At 38.6% G+C, this 17279-nt stretch overlaps 1 protein-coding gene across 2 annotated transcripts; it reads right to left on the reverse strand.

The window, feature by feature from the left end:
• Positions 1 to 1586: 1586 nt before the first annotated feature.
• Positions 1587 to 15684, reverse strand: LOC311493378 (3-hydroxy-3-methylglutaryl-coenzyme A reductase-like). Of its 2 annotated transcripts, XM_084551998.1 has the most exons (20): positions 15247 to 15684; positions 14458 to 14634; positions 14225 to 14336; positions 13997 to 14084; positions 13831 to 13915; positions 13635 to 13740; positions 12954 to 13060; positions 12756 to 12872; positions 12515 to 12675; positions 11216 to 11475; positions 10972 to 11138; positions 9087 to 9281; positions 8847 to 9005; positions 8151 to 8308; positions 7956 to 8061; positions 7633 to 7803; positions 5856 to 5996; positions 5581 to 5739; positions 4539 to 4693; positions 1587 to 3886 (listed from the first exon to the last, which is right to left on the reverse strand). In XM_084551998.1, the coding sequence occupies exons 2-20, from the start codon at positions 14620 to 14622 to the stop codon at positions 3832 to 3834; spliced, it is 2667 nt and encodes an 888-aa protein (XP_084408124.1). In that variant the 5' UTR covers positions 14623 to 14634; positions 15247 to 15684; the 3' UTR covers positions 1587 to 3831. The 2 variants fall into 2 exon arrangements, with proteins under 2 accessions (XP_084408124.1, XP_084408123.1); XM_084551997.1 differs by having other exon boundaries at positions 8847 to 9281.
• Between the last annotated feature and the right edge of the window lie 1595 nt (positions 15685 to 17279).

Consider the following 17279-nt stretch of genomic DNA (forward strand, 5'->3'; position numbering starts at 1 on the left):
GATCACAACAGGTGGTAACTATGATATAATATAGTCCCTGTATGTGACAAAACCAAACTAGGTCACAGTTTATTTGTCGTGGAATTATCTAAATACTTTGCCTATGCTAAGTAAAAAAGAAAGTCTCGTTAGCTACAAAGGCTAAAGTAGCATAAGCTAAAGTAAGCTTAAGTAACAGGTGAGTAAACCAATGTCAAAATAAAGTGATGTTGCCATCATAGCAGGCCTTTTGTCAAACACTTATTAAGCCTACCTGCCCACAAGCTTGAGCTCCTAGAAGTACACGGTCACACGCTACTCCACTCTGGGGTAAATAATAGCCTACATGAGAACGCAGAGTTGGACCGGTCCTGCCCCGCTCACAGCTAGTGCGCCATCTGCGCTTCCTTCAGGGCAAGTGGGAATTTATAAAACTTATCAATGTCCTACGTAACCTGAATCAATCACAGCACCTATTGATTAAAGGATTCTGTAATGTACATAAATATAAATTTGAAGTTTAATATTGACTCTTAACACTGCTTATTCTGTGAATCAGGAATAGAAACAATGGAGCATCTTTTTTTTTTCTTGTAATTTGACTAGTTTATTCTGGAAGGACTTCTATGGTTGGCAAATAACCTGGACACACCAGTCTTGACCTATAACAATATGAAATTAGAATTTATGTTGGAGGACAGCTTAATAATGTTTGCCAAATAGATTTTGTACTTGTAAATTCTTGAAAGCTATCCCAAGTTTCACAATTTTTTAGAAAGAACTTAGTGTTTTTGTGGAGTCCTTAGTTGATTGTATCCCAGAATGTCATTCTTCTGTACCAGTGCCTTTCATGTCAGACGTTAATTTGACCCCAGACAGAAGTGTGGAGTAGACTGTCCTCCTTTTAATTTAGTTTATTTATTTTGTGTATTTACTTTTTTACTACATGGCTTTCTGTGTGTTCCTGTGTTGTATCTGTTAATATTGTTACTCTATGTTTTCAGTCTGTTTTGACTGCTTTCTTGTTTCATATGCAAGGTCAAACATGCATAAGAAATGCATTGTGACAACACATACATTTCTCAAAAATGGGTCATCTGTCATTTTAATACAGTGGGCGGTTTCTGGTTGTATGCAGTAGGTAGACCTCTGGCGTTACAGGTCTTACGGGGCATTTTTACATGCAGTGCGTACCCTCTCCAGTCTTGTCATAATGGTACTTAATCTACATTACCCAGAGGGCAGTAACTTCTCATATTAAAAAGTTTTTATGTTCGAACAATATAAGTTTCCAAAATTTCTCTTTGTATACCAATATAAACAAATGAACAAAAAGATCTCTTTGGTCTTTCTTTGGTCTGAATTTCTTTTTGTTTGCATTGTTGACTCATTCTCTCCAAAATCCTCTAACTGGAAATCACTCAACTTATAGTTCTACAAAGACCCACTCAGCAGTAAAAGAGGTATATCCGAAATATAAGATGACCTGAGTCAAGTGACATACAATACAACTATGGGACGCATGAAATTGGTTTGGCAGGATGATCAAGGCACAAAGATTACAGAAGAATAGTAGCAGACTGACTTTAAACAAATTCATTGTTCAAGGTAGTACATTGTCCACACTGATTCAATTAATTATTATTTTTTTATTCAATTTTATTTATATAGGCTAGCCAGGTAGAGACAGAAAAAGTGAGACAAGAAAGGAAGAGATGAGAGCAGCGGGACAGACAAGATGATACATACTGTACATCCGTCAGACATACAAAATCTAAATAAAACATACATGCAGCATTTAATCATGATACAAACAAGAGTACAAGATATAGCTGATGCATGTTACATGAGAGATTGATAATGAATAAAAAGAATGGATACAGTTGGCATTCCAAATATTCATTATAAAAACGTTTAGTGGGTAGACAGAGTGCTCATAAAGTCACTGTTATAGAAATAAGGGGCATAGAATAGGCATAAAACCATCAGTGAGTGGTCTTACAATACTCACAAGACACTCACACCTAATGAAAGAGGTGAGGAAATATCTGGAATTAGAAAAGATTAAGATTAATGAATATTTTGAATAAGATTAGATTCAGTTATGTAAAATCTCTTCCTAAAAGAAGAGATTCCATGAGATCTGGCAACATTTTATAGATCACATTTGAGTTTGGACCGGAGGAAGGTTTATGCTTCCTGCAGTCATTTTTTTATTTATTTATTTTTTGAAATCTTTTTAGTTAAAAAATATCTTTGATTTGGTAAGAGTGTTCTATGATTAGTTTGTGATGTTAATCATATGTTTTTGAGTTTTGTTGTTTAAGAGGTTGTCACTGGTCATTTGTTTCAGTATACTGTAGCTTATATTTGGTGTGATGAACTGGATGTTTGGGCATGTGCCTGGCTTTGAATAAGTATGTAGTGTCTTCTGTTCTAATATTCATTTAAATGTGCCTGTTGTGATCCTGGCTTGTGCAATTTATCGATTTATGAGAATGCATGAATCAAAAGTATGATATGGTATGATATGATATGATATGATATGATATGATATATTACAGAACTGCAGGTTAAAATACAACATGATTTGTTGTCTCTTCATGTGTGGTGTGACACAGAGGGACACTTTCCTGATTCGTCTTGACACCGATGGATTACTGAAGTTCATTCAAGGACATTCCAAGCTTGTGCAAATTTGTTTCCACATATAACACACACATATTTGTAGAAAATGTAAACCACGTAAGAGTAATTGCCTTTGGTATTGGAATTGCAGTCAAGGGAGGAAGGTTTTGTTTTTCTATGGTAATTGTACAATATAATCTCACAATCTGTACAGACCATTGGGTAAAATCACTCTGGCCCACCAAATCTGTGGGTCAATGGAGACTCAAATGTTTACATCGTTTCCGTCACCCTTTCTGTGTGTTTGTCATACATGTAACTGCACATGTCTTCGGGTGCTCATTGTCATCCTGCTACACCCTTCCCCAATGCTGAGCCAGCCCAGGGTAAATTTCTCTTCCAGAAGAATTTAAGGGCAATGCAATATTCTTCTTACAAAAGGGACAACTGGAAAACTATTGTTGACATGGTAAATGTAGAAAAGAAGAGGCTCTGTCAAGCACAAAATGGGTTAAGGCGAGGCTAAATAATGCTGCTGAATAATGGCGCAATAAGGAGAAAATTGACCGATGGAAACATTTGTAAATAGTACTGCATTATTCATTGACGTTATTTATTTTTATGATTTAGTAAATCCCATCAGTATTAAATTAATGGCAGTCATTCCTTCCTCTTTATATTTACTTGTTTTATTTTTCTGTCACTTTGTAGTTGAACCAGAACTCCACTTAGTTTGAGTTATTCACAACTGAGACATGATGGATCCGTGTTTGCTTCACAAATAAACCTGAAAAGAAACTAAACGATGCAAAATCGGTGGTAAACATTGCTCTAGTGCCCATACCCAGCCACATACATTGAAACATGTTAAATGTTTCCCTTTGAGGTGCTTCTGTATTTGCAGTGCTCAAATTGACAGCAGGAGAGTAGTATAGAATATTTCATTTGAACCCAAAATGTCTGTTTTCCAAAAGCCTGACAGCAATCTTATCTGTAGGAATAAAGGAATTACTGACTGTTCCTGACCATTTCATTAGAAACACAACCAGATGCAGAAAATGAAAAGGCAGAAAAGTCTTATTAGTTTGGATTCTACTGTATTCATACCCAGAATAGAAATTGGTCAAAAGACAGTCCTGTGCCTTTGAAAGCACTTGAAAGGTCTGTTTTCATCGAAAACCCTTTCAGATTGTCCATATTGTCCTGGCTTTACTGCTCAAGCTTTCAGGAGGGTTTCCTGCAGCACACTTCCGGAGTCTCCTGCAGGTTCACCTTAGATCTGCAAACAGGACAGATAAAATTCCATCATGTTTTGTATGCCAAATGCAGACCGGTTGACTGCTATTTTTGTTTAATAAAAGTGCATCTAGGTAAAATCAGCTAAAGCTTTGTATTATATAATAAGTATAACATGGTTGTTTCTCTGTAATATCAAAAGCTAGACTTGCAAATAAGCATTCCTTCTTATGAACAAGGTTATTCTGCATGCTCGGAAATGCTGAGATCCCTTCTTGCAGCTCGCAAGTTGTATTTTCTTGTGCCTGTTTTCCTGACACACTGTTAGGCCATTTCTAGGCTATATGTGCCTTAATATGTCATTGCTAATATGTAAAACTTTTAGGCAGCTGTCAGTCATCTCTGCTTTCCCATGCTGTTCAAATCGATTCATTTACAATTTTCAACCTCTCAGCTCTTACCGAATGATTGGTTTGCCCATGTTCTCAAAGCCAATCAGTTCTTATTCCCTGTTCTTTAAATTCCTTGCACCTCTGCATGATCCCTCCTAACTGAACTCCAACATATAGTGAAAATGTGTTTAATATCTCTTTAATGTTTGCAATATTTTAAACTTTCAGATTTTTGTGTAGACCAGTGAATAGTTCACAGACAAACATGACACAAATCTGTTAATTAAGGTTATTTGCTCTTACCTGTTGTGTGTCATGTGACTCTTGACCAGGTGTCCAGCAGCCAGGGCAGCCATCAGTGAGAGCTCTCCGGCCAGTACAGTGGCACACACAACCCTGGCCAGCTGGCGGGCATTCTCCCCTGGACAAGTCTCACTGGCTCCCTGCACACCCAGCATCTGCAAACACATTTGAACAGACACACACACGCACACACACTTTTCTTTAATAACATAAATGTTTTTTATCCACTTAGAAAAGCTAAAACAAACTTATAAATGAGGCTGCAATGACTTATATACTGTATACTTTATTTACGTGGAAATGCCAATTATGGCAGTCCCTGCAGTCTGGATTGTCTCTGAGTCACCCATGTGACACATATAAGAAACAAGATTATACATCATCCCCACGACACTTACTTCCCCGACTGATTTCCATTATATTCTATAGTTGTAGATCAAACAGCAGAGCAGCTAACTACCACTAACTGACCAATGGGAAACAGCAACCTCTCTTATGTAAAAGGTTTTCAGGACAAACAAAATCCATCACTATTAAATGTTTAGATGAAAAAGAAATTAAACTCTCTGTGGCTTGTGAGGAAAGGATGGCTGAATATTAAAAAATGAGCTCTAGATAGAAATTCTGTTCACCTTGCTGTATGTCATAAATCAAATGGAAAGGGCAAAACAACTTCTCATTTTCTGCAGCGTTTGACTTTAAGTAAAAACATAAACAAAAAAATAAATAAACTGCAAAAAAAGTAGTGTTTTCACTGTAGTTTCTGCTTTTGCTCAGCTCGGTAAAGGAATGCATGGTAGCACAGTGTCTCTATGGTGTTTATCCAATGAAAACAACACCATAAGACCAGGGATACTAAACTTAAGAAAGCAATTCTAACAGGGTATTGACAACATGATGAAACGTGTCAGGGGCTTAGTCAGTAGCAGATTATGTTAGTAATTATCTAAGACTATGGTAATTAGAATTAATAAAGGTTAATATTGGGAGCACCTCAACCAAAAACAGGTATTTCATCTGCCTCTGCCTTTTTTGTGTGTACCTGGAGGCAGGCTTGTTGGGGGGGCAGGTTGGTGCCTCCTCCTACAGTGCCCAGTTCTATAGAGGGCATGGTGCAGCTGATGTATAAGTCTTCTCCTGTTGGTCCTGATGACTCCATGAGGGTGATGCAGTTACTGCTGCCCACTGACTGGGCTGGATCCTTTAGGAAACACACACATACATACAGTATAAACATTAACACGAGAGACAGAAGAATACATGATAGAAAGACATTTTGTGAAACTGATGCAAAATATTTCCTTAAAATTACTTTACCTGTCCACAGGCTATGTAGATGGCAGCCACCAAATTGGCTGCATGTGCATTAAATCCCCCAATACTACCAGCCATAGCTGAGCCCACCAGGTTCTTGTTGATGTTGACTTCCACCAGAGCCGCTGATGTTGTTTTCAAAACCTTATGCACAAGGAGGGAACATCAGTCTACTGTTTAATAGCATTCTTTAAAAATGGGGTCTAATAAATAAAAAAGCTAAATAAATAATCACATAATTCTCATATCTAACTAAAATGTTATTTTCCAGATCTTGAAATGCAATCTATATTATTTCCTCCTATGTGCTTTTGTAAAGTTTTGTTTAAATTAATGAGAGAATTAGTTACAGTATCGGTTGCTCTTTCTGTGTTGTTGTTAATTTTTCTCATTTACATTTTGGAATTATATAATGAGAACAAGATAAATAAAAGAGTTTTAAGAGAAATATAGTAAGTTTAGATGTTTCAAAATAATTTTTTGTGTATACTACAGCTTTATGTTCTCTTAGCATTCTGACAAATAGCTTCATAAGGTTTTAACTTCTTCTTTCTTTTCAGGTGTTTCTTGGCGCAGTTGGCACTATCTCAGAAACAACACAACTGATGGTCTCAAATGCAAGAAACTCCAATTTTGTTGTTGAAATTCTGTCCAAGCAACAACTTAGTTATGCTGCTATAGGCCTAGGCTGCTGGGGGACGATGCACCAAACACATGTCCTCCTTCTTTCTTCTCTCTCCTCTCTCGCATCCTCCACTTTCTTTTCTCTGGCACAGAGCTCTTGCCCTCTAATTTCCTATCTACTACTAGTCATGCAATTCTGTGCTATTACTGTATAGAATGTTTACTGCTGTGTGTCCTTAGTGTTTGTAAAACGTCTTGAGACGATTTGTATTGTTATTGACGCTATATAAATAAAATTGAAAAATTGAATTGAATTGAACTTCATGACGCGTTTTTTTATTTTCCTCTGTAGACAAACAGTCTATCAAGGCAAACAGTGAAAATAGAATGTGATGTCTTCAGTATTGTTCTATAACGTAGACTTAAAGGAGTAAAATGTTTTAAATTCCCACAACACAAGTGGTGTAAGATTACTTAAAACGGTGAACTACTGCAAGGAACTTAAATTTTAAAGGACACGTTCATGTTAATGTTATGTTAATGTTAATGACGCTACTCAAGCTTCAGTAATCTGATTTAGTTAAACCGAGTTACAAAGTCATTCTAGTGAATGTGTTCTGCTGAGCTACAGTGTAGGTAAGTTTAACACATAATCATAAAGGCCTCTGACAGTTATTTTACAACAAACACTATTTTTTTGCAACATGGCTGAATATTTTTCCGATTCTGAGGTTGTGGACGAATCATAGCAGTAGCAAATTACAGGTAAACAAGCCGACCGTAGCGGGTGTGTGCCCCGCTCCGAGACAGCATCATCCAGGTCAGAAGACATCATCTGGGGTCTGTAGGTCAGATCTACAGACCCCGGACAATGATAACACGTAACTCCGGACTCAACGGGGAATTGCATTAGTGTATTATTAAAAAAATATTGGCGAAATAAACAAGTTTCGCGGCAGATAATGCGTTATTTAGAGGCTGCCGTCTCGGTGCCCTGAACACTCCCGCTAGATGCATATACGCTGATCTAATTATCTCCTGAACAAGTGCAAATGAAACAAAAGTGATATTGGTGAGTAAACGATGGTATGTTATGCCAGAAATAAGGTCCAGGTTACAAAAAACAGTAGTTCCCCTTTAATAAAAATCTACTTACTTCTCTGACCACTTTAGAAGGAATGGTAGCTTCACAGACAGCGGACTTTCCCCTGCCTTCAATCCAATTGATTGCGGCTGGTTTCTTGTCTGTGCAATAGTTCCCACTGACAGCCACCACCTGCAGCTCTGGGAAGGTCTGCTGCAGTCGGCTCAGAGCCTGCTCTGTACCCTGTGTGCAGACAATCATAATGCATCAAGCATACTGGCATCACATATCCTAAGACCTTTCTGCAGGTCCATAATGTTATAATGTACAACATTTTATCAAACCACTGTCTTCACATACATATTTATGTTGTGTCTAAAATGTCTAAAAGTTACCTTAGAGATCATATTCATCCCCATGGCATCTCCAGTCTTTGAATGGAAGCGGATGTAAAGATTTCTCCCAGCTAAACCAACCAGCAACCTCTGGAGCCGTGCAAACCTGCCAACAGCCATGTCATTGTGTTTCACACAAAACCAACATGCAGTGCATATACTCCAAATTCTAGTTATACAGTTGACATGTTTTACCTGCTGGTGTTGTCAAAGGCCTCTTTGATGGCCTGAAAACCATCTGTGGTCTCCAGCCAGGCCTTTACTTCAGCAGCCATGCAGGCAGAGGGTAGTTTCACAACGGGTCCCCGCGTCATACTGTCAGCTAGGATGCGACTGTTGGCTCCACCGCTCAGCTACAGCATGTAGGGAACAGGCCACAAGTCAGATACAAGATTAACACATTATGGTGTTCAGAGTATTTCTCAGGAGTTTTAATAACAACAAAAGCACAAGTTCACAATTATCTTGCAACTGCACTCCACATTTATTTTAGAATGTATCGAAGTGATACTACCTACTCAAGCACAAGAAAGTTCCAAATGATCAACAACCCCTCTAAACTCATTCGCCATTGCTCTTCATTACCAATAATATTGTTTTTTGAGCTGCTGTCCCAATCAGGAAGAAGACATTAAGTCAATTGTTAGTATCATTTTATGTCCTGGGAACGTTCTCCAAAGAACTAGACAGTTCCTTGGTGACCTACATTTAGAGACTAGTTTAGGACTAGTATTAAACCATTTTTTATTTTAGGATGAAACCAACAACATGCTTTAACCAAGATGATAAGATGCATTACGACAACAAAAATGAACCAGATTTTATGTCCACTCTGATGCATGTCCTGTAATAATATCAGTGACAAAGTGACAGCAGTGACATGACACTCACAGCAATGGCTCGACAGCCACGATTTGTGCTGGCAACCAAGCAGCCTTCAGTCGTTGCCATGGGAACCTGGAACTGTTTACCATCCAGATGCAGCGGCCCAGCCACACCCACTGGTACGGGCATGTAGCCAATAACATTCTCACAGCAGGTGCCTATAACCTGAAAAACAGAACTTGGTAAAACAGGAAGCAGAGTTTCACAAAGAAGATTGAAGTTTGTCTTGGGTGTGTGTTTCTTTACCTTAGAGTAGTCATAGTCGGTGTATGGCAGACAGGAGAGCGCAGATGGAGAAGGAAGCTTCGCAGATATCATCTGTCTTCTAATGGCCACTCCTCTCACTGGTTTTTCCATCATGACTTCCAGTTTGTATGCAGGGATGTGTTTAGAGTTGACCAGCAGCATCACTTCCGAATCACTCAGGAAACCAGGGCCCAGCTTTAAGACATACAGTCCAAGCTTACAATTCAAGTAGCCCACTGAAATCAGTGCCTAATTTGCTTTTTAAATCAATATTAAAAGAAAATTATTCTAAAAACAATTTAAAAATCTTCTAGTGGAATGTTGTTATTTAAACTATATAAATTATAGCACGATGCAGAACAATGCCATTGTATGCTCTTTGGTTATTGTTAGTGGTCTCAAACTTCTCTTCAAAAGATTCTATAGGTATTGACATATTGTAAAAGTTTGTAATGGGAAACAAAACTGTGTTGAAGGGTTAGATGAAAAGAGAAAGTATGCGATGACATTATGGGTTCCATAGTGTAGTTTGTTTACACCTTCTCCAATCTGCTAACCCCAAATGCTCAACCCTGCTATCAGACATTTTCTGGACCTGGCCTGACCGGATCCGACCTGAATTAATCTTCATGTTAAGACAATCTTAAAATAGATTCATTCAGTTTATAAACACTAATGAATAAGATCAAATTAACTCTCGTTAATCTGTTTAAAGATGCTTGATATCTTTTCACCCACCTGTACTATCTTTTCTCACCTTGCAGGTGCTTTCAATATTTATTTTTTTGGTGTCTTGCATGTAGCATTCTCTATGACAGCCGACATGAGTTGGCACATTTTGCAATTTGTCTTTCTTTAGTATCCAGTTTTGAGAGTTTTGTGCAAATTTTGGGTATGACATTTGTCGTACAGCACAGAACTGAACTGAACTGTACAGGGATGCTTGACTTGGGTGGGTATCACATTGGACCCAAATTGCGTGGGAGTACTTGAACTATCATTTGCTAAGTTATTTAACATGTCTTTATCAAAGAAAGGTTCCAGTGCATTTTAGAAGTACTGTAACCAGTTGGCTATGAAATGCTTCATTTTATTGATACCCATAAGTATGTTTTCTATAGGATAGTATAAAGCATTATTTATGCCATCGAAAGCATTTATACCTGAGCGTTGGTGTGAAACACTAGATGACGACTGGCCAAGTAACTAAATGTAGATAAACAGTTAGTTCCACTAAAATCACTGCAGCACTGAACATAGAGAAGACATCTGAGTAGACAGTGTGTATGAACCTGAACAAAGGAGAACTCGTCCAGCCACTGAGTCACAGGAACAAGAAAATGCATTTCAGACCAGTCGCAGCCTTTATGGTCTGCGCCGTGCAACACGTAATCATAATCCCGGGGAGATGGTTACGGTGTAGGGTCTGGAGCAACACCATAGCTACGCTGTCAAATTGCCACAGTTGCCCATAAAGTTGGAATAATTTTGTCTTCAGACACATTCCTCCTTTTATTGCCATTTATTCACATCAGTTCTAGGTTTGAGAAGATGAACACTTTATCAAGAATAAACCACATTGTCACAATCATTTCATGAGAAGAGGTAAAAAATACTGTATTCCAAGTTTACGGGCAACAGTGTAGAAGTTGCTCTCAAAGGTGAGTTGAGAGGAAGCGAAGCCACACAGAGCCAGTGGAAACAGTGCAAATATATTTTCTATTGCCGTCATGCTCTAATTGGTTCAGCCTCAAACACAAGGCGTCTTAAGCTCATTACAGCCTAGTTAAATCACACAACTACCCCAGGCTGGCAGTTTTACTGGTAGGCTCAGACTACATGAACAGAGAGTTGACTGAGATCTTAGGGATGTGAAATGTCTCACCTCAGGGTTGTTGAGGATGGCTACACAGTCGTCCAAGCTCCTCGGCTTTTGGGGGAGGCTCGGCTGTGGGGTCTCAGATTTTACATCTTCATCTTCTTCCCCCACGATAAAGGAGCTCTTGGTCTGATTATCAGCAGTGGTAACAGACACGGGCCGTATAACCTCATCTGAGAAACAAGTAAGAGTTGAATATCACAGTGCTACACACGATCTGCTACAACAACATCACTGAAGATAGACACACCTCTTTCTACACTCTGAATAGATGCTGGAGCAGCTTTGCTATGGGCAGGGGCAAGCTCTACAGAGCGGGAAGCAAGTGGCTCCTGCCTGCAGCAAGTTGTAGACGTCCGTCGCAGGTTTACAGTAGGGGTGGACATTGTAATGGGGTTCTTCAGTGACAGTGTGGATTCCATTTCAGCTTGCTCAAAGAATATATACTTGATTGCCAGAAGGAGGGCCAAGGCCAGACAGATCACTTGTTCAATGTCCATAGTTATCATCCTGCGAAGAAAGACATGTAGTTTTAGTACTGATTTCATTAGAAAGCACAGGTCTTGGTTTTCTTTAGACTTTAGACTTCATAAACATACTGTCTTTACTCAAACCAATCTCGAATCCATATATAATTTTACCTCCCCTGGCAGAATTTGTAAGAAATGCACCACTCTTTGAAGAAAACAGTGATGAGGAAAAACATTTATTTTATATTAAGTAGGATTCAAGTCTCCCAGTGATTAAACAAAACATAACAATGAAGGAAATACTGAGACAGTCCCCTTTTGAATGTTTGCATTCCCTCAGTGCTTGTGTATTTATCATCACTTTTTCTGCTGTAACCACTGAAGTGTTGATTTGGCTTTTCTGTTTTGGAACATAGTTCAGGTTTTGAAAAGTTGTCATCTGCATGCCATGCATGGCTTCGGGGGTTGATAAATGTAAGTTGTCTTCCAATATTTTCTGATATCACACTGCATTCATAGTAGCACACACACCTCAAAACATGAGAGATCCACCTCTATACTTCACAGTACAGAAGTATGGCCATTCAAACATGCAGCCTGCAGCCCAATTTTTCTACCTCTTTGCTTTGCATTTTAAACAGCCACACTGCTTTGCCTGTATTTCAGTTTATCGGTTTTATTTTTTGCTTCCCAACCAATTTTTGGCTATTATGGTTGAAGTCTTTGTTGGTCTGAGTTTGAACTCTACTAATTAGCATTTTCAAGTCTTATTCTGCAAGCACTTTTGCTTATCCAATTTATTGTTTATTCTAAAAGGTGACCACTAAATGTTTCACATCTTAACATCCAGTGTACAGTACTGCAATACTACAATAATCGCTACAAAAACAACTGAAAGAAGTAGCAGTTATTGCTGTGGTCTGATGTTAGCCCCACACCACATCCTATTTAACTTGAGCTGGTGAGTAGGACTCTAAAATGCTTAAAATCTGTCTCCATAATTCATCAGCTTAGTGACACACAAAACAAGAAATGCAGGGGCAACAATCACACACAAAGCAAGAATATTATACTCTCACCTGGCAAGATAGAAATGCCAAAGTGGCTTCTCTGGCTCAATCCTCCTGGGTGAGAGATGGTCCAGCTCCATCCCAACCTGTGGGATGCCCATTGTGGTGTTGATTGACAAGGGCTCAGCAATCCAGCGGCTATGGGCGTGAACCATGACCAGGCCCAGAGACTGGAAACAGAGCAGACAACAGACATCACACTCAAGTTCAAATAAAAACTAGGGAACAAATAAAGCATGAGAAGTATTACCATAATCATTTTGACTCGCTGGGTTACAGGGTTGGATTTGCTGTCCTCCTCCTCCATCACTCGAGAGAAGTGACTCAGCTGCCAGATAGGATGGCCCTCCTGACTTTCACGGGACAACTACGGGAATAAAGACAGCATGATGATGCACTGGCATTGCCACATACATGTACACACATCAACTTAAAACTTTGCCGTTACCTCCAGCACCAATGAGACACACGCAGGGAAGAAAGTCATAAACACAAAGTAGTTGGCCAAGACAGACATGCATCCAAAGCAACACATAATTTCCAGCTGCCTCACACCTGAAAGATATAAGACAAACACAAAAATGTACATAAGATATTGACACTGTATCACCAAAATTGTCAAATCAGAGAGACACTATTCACTACGTCAATGCAGTTGAAAGCTGGTTAAAGTGCAGCTCTTTCTTCATTTCTTCTTAGTGAAATGTTAAAATAAGCTATCATCTGCATTTGTGTGTGACACTGTATAACATATTTACATATAATCTGTTGACAGAGAAAAAGGTATGGTAAATTCAGTTGTATGATATATGAAATATGGTATGATGCAACACTTGAAGGTGGTTTCCAGAGTCTTCTGTGAAGGGTGAAACACACACAAAAAACTCAAGACACAAAAAAGGAGTGAATTAAGAACTTGTGAGAAATTAAAGAATTCAAACTATGCTTAATTTCTTTGTAGAAAATGCTACTTCGCAGCAGAATGCAAAATATGATTTACATTTAAAAAGGACGTAAGTATGCATGTAAACTGTGGGGAATCAGCTAAACGTACAAAGATGGAGTACTATGCAGAGCCTGCGTAACCCAAAACATTCAACAATTTAGTGATCAGAATGGATGCAAGTACCTGACATGGTTCCCACTCCAATCACTAAGGATTCCACCAGAGCATCCAAAGTGAAGGTAGGTCCTAGTACTGCCATGCCACGAGCAATGTTGTCCCTCACTTCATCCTGTAAAGTTAGAGTAAAATATACCACTCCTGGCAAATGCTGAATTTCATGAGTGATGTTGCGATATAATGAGCAAATATTTATTCATACCTGAGAACTAGAGCTTAAGGCAAATTTGGCAAGAGCGCATGCTTTGGAGAGGTCAATGAGAAGCAGGAAGAAGGGCAAAGCCTCACTGGAAAAAAGGGATAGAACAATCTATTGTAGTTTTTAAACAAAGATACTGAAAAGGAAAGTGTCTTTAGTGCATCCTTACTTGAGGCCTGTGAGCTCTTTATCCAGAAAGTGAATGACAACTGTACTGAATACGAAGCTGGAGAATATGGTGAAAAGACCAGCAATGCCTGTGAAGAAGATCAAATGCATTTTAGTTTACTCTAGCTAGTACGGTAAAAAAATATTCCTTTCACAGCCGTAAATACAACTAGTCAACTCAGTAACCTTTGACATGTTTAAAATATTTATGTGACCATTAATAATTTACCTAAAATATATTTGGATCCCAGTTGCCTCAAATTCTGGAATTGGAAGTAAATATAGACGATGGCAATACAGCGTGTGATAGTCACGATGATAATATCACTGCTCAGAATTTGCTGTCAAAAAAGAAAAGAATCACGAGTATTGGTAAAATGTATGGTTAAAATGGACAGTCAATTCTTTAATCTAGGTTAGTACAGATAACATTTCACATTTCTGATCATCCAGTTTACTCACCTCCTCTGTTTTGGGGCAGTCAAAGTTCCAACCACAGATCTGGTCATTGCCAGTAAACATGTTCATGGACATCATACATATAGTTAAGGTGACTGTACCAACAATCACCTCCCAGGGGTGAGAGGCCACCAGGAGGCCATGGGCACGGAACAGGCGGGTCAGCATGGTGCAATAGAGCTACGAAATAAAACAAGTAAAACAATGTAGAGGCTAGAAGGCTATAGGTGGAAGTGATCGTACACCTAGAATGTCATTATTTAGTGTCCACGATGAGATCAAACACAACTAGATTACAAACCAATAATCAGTTATAGTATTTGTTTCCATACAGTTTAACAGGTACATCTAAATGCATTATAAGAATAATAATAATGTCAAAATGTGTGGATATTCGTGTAGGCTAATAGTAGCAATTCTGCACCAACCTAAAATACCATGTAATCTAATGAATTAACTTTTATCGTTTTTTCTGTATCATTAGTCTACAAGTTAATTATGTATAACTTTAAATGCGTCATTTAAGTAGCTTAATAGATTATAGCTGACCACTGCAAAGCAGGCTGCTACTGAACCAGGTGACTCCCGCTGGCAAAAGTGACAACCCTCCACTTTATTTAGCCTTACTAAACAGTTATACATAGTTCATAGATGATTCTTCATAAAACTAAATCCTAACAGCGCGGCGTACCTTCACGATACGACGCCGAATTCAGCCCAAAACAAATTTAAATGAGTCTAAAATAAGTCTAATACATAGTATATACCAGTATCAGTGTCAGGTTGACTTACCTTGGTAAAATAATGATAATTAAGACTGGGGTTTAGTGATAAATGGATCCCTGCCTCCTGCTACTGAGCGGACTAGGAGCTGACTGCGAGGAGCCGGTCTCACAGACACAGGACACAGGAGGCGGATTCAGCGACTCACCGCGTACCACACCGATGGAACGATGGCACGCTACGGCATCATGCGACACTTCAGCCAATCACGTCGGTCACCTGCTTCACGAGCGCCGTATACACGCCCCGTTTCCAGGGTGACGGCAGTAATGGGGCGTGGCCAGAGCGAAGACGACTAATCTCGCCATACACAGACATAAAAGGATGAACGGTGAACCATGGACCATGGAAATTTTTTTCAGAGCGGGTTTCCGAGTGTATTACTGTTTTTGAGTGAATGCGGCGTATTGCCTCATAGAATAGTAATTTGACACTGTTATATAATGTAGACACTGTCTGAAAGTTCATCTGAACAATTTATCTTCCTATTACCCAGTTTATTAAAGCCTAATCAGACCTACAAATATTATTCATGAAACCTTGAGCTCGACGTCAAAAATATAGAGAATGGAATATAAGGTGTGTGGGTGTATAATTTATGACCTGCACTAGTATTTATATAGGATGTTATATGACATTTTGAAGTTCTTTGTTTGTTTGTTTTTTGTATAAAGTCCTTGGCATGGGACCCATCCAGATTTTCTGGGACAGCAGACACATCCCATGACCCAAAATTTGACTAGAGGATAAGCTGAAATTGATGCAGCATTATTGTCCTTCAGGTCTGTTACATCCTCTAGAGTTGCATTTCTGAATTTTAAGAAAGGACTGAATAAAAATATTGTCAGTGACACAATGTTAAGTCTTGCGGTGATAGAACCCAAGGATGTTGTGGAGCTAGTTCTCACTGGTGTTTGTAGAAGGAGAACTTGGATTCATTTTATAGTCGAAAAGCAACTGAAAATGCTTTTCACATACACTGTGGGGATGGATGGAACCATGCAGTTGTGCCACATAAATGAAAGCAATATAACAAAACAAGGCCTGCCTAATGAACTTCCTTAAATTGAAAACAATAAACAAAATTGCTAACTGTCATATACGTATATCTGTCTGTATGCATGCTTTATTTAATCCTTTTTTAACTCATTAATGCATATTTATCGCTGTTCTCGCTCAACTGTTAACCTGTTGCTTCAAACTGTACTGTCACTAGTACTGCTCACAATTTGTGAACCTCTCTTTAAGCAGAGCAATAGTAATCATATGTTATCATGTGTGATTCTTCACTTTGAGTTAGGGGAAACATCTTCATTTCTGACAGTGGAGTGAAAACAACTTTGATCTGTGAGACCATAAACTCATCACGTTGTAACACGTTTGGCCTCCATGGTCTTTACTATCTCAATAAAAGGAGGTGTTATCAGATTAAATGTGTTTATTTATATCGAACATTGTTATACTGTGTATTGATGCCAAAGTATTCAAAGCTTAAACATCTGTGTAACTGTCACTTTTGACACAAGGATTTTGTATTACTAAATAATGTGTGCCGCTCGCTTTAGCTGCTCGTCCTGCTCCACCATATCTGGTGATCGTCTGCTTCAAGTGGAGGTAGCTGCTTGTCGTCCCCTGATTGGCGTAAAGTTATTTGCAGTATATTGATTAGCTTGGTCAAATAACTGTGTTTTCCTATCTGGAAGGATATTTAAACAGAGCAGACAAAGCTGACATTTTTTTACCTTAGGATGTCCTGCAGGAGAATATGCTGCTTACACTCTTAAAGGTTTTACTGAAACAGTAAACATCTGGCGGCACAGTTGCCAGTCACTTAATGTAAAATTAATGGCATTTTGCTTGGGGAAATTTATGTTTGCTACTTTTTTATTTATTTTTTATTTTTATTACAATATAAATGTGTCATTTCCCATACAAATTTGATACACCAATCAGGCATAACATTATGACACCTTAGTAATATTGTGTAGGTCTCCCTTGTGCCTCCAAAACAGTTTTGACTCATCAGAGAATGGACATGGGCC

This window comes from Chelon labrosus, assembly GCF_963514085.1.
Source record: "Chelon labrosus genome assembly, chromosome: 9".
In the NCBI taxonomy this organism is placed as follows: domain Eukaryota; kingdom Metazoa; phylum Chordata; class Actinopteri; order Mugiliformes; family Mugilidae; genus Chelon; species Chelon labrosus.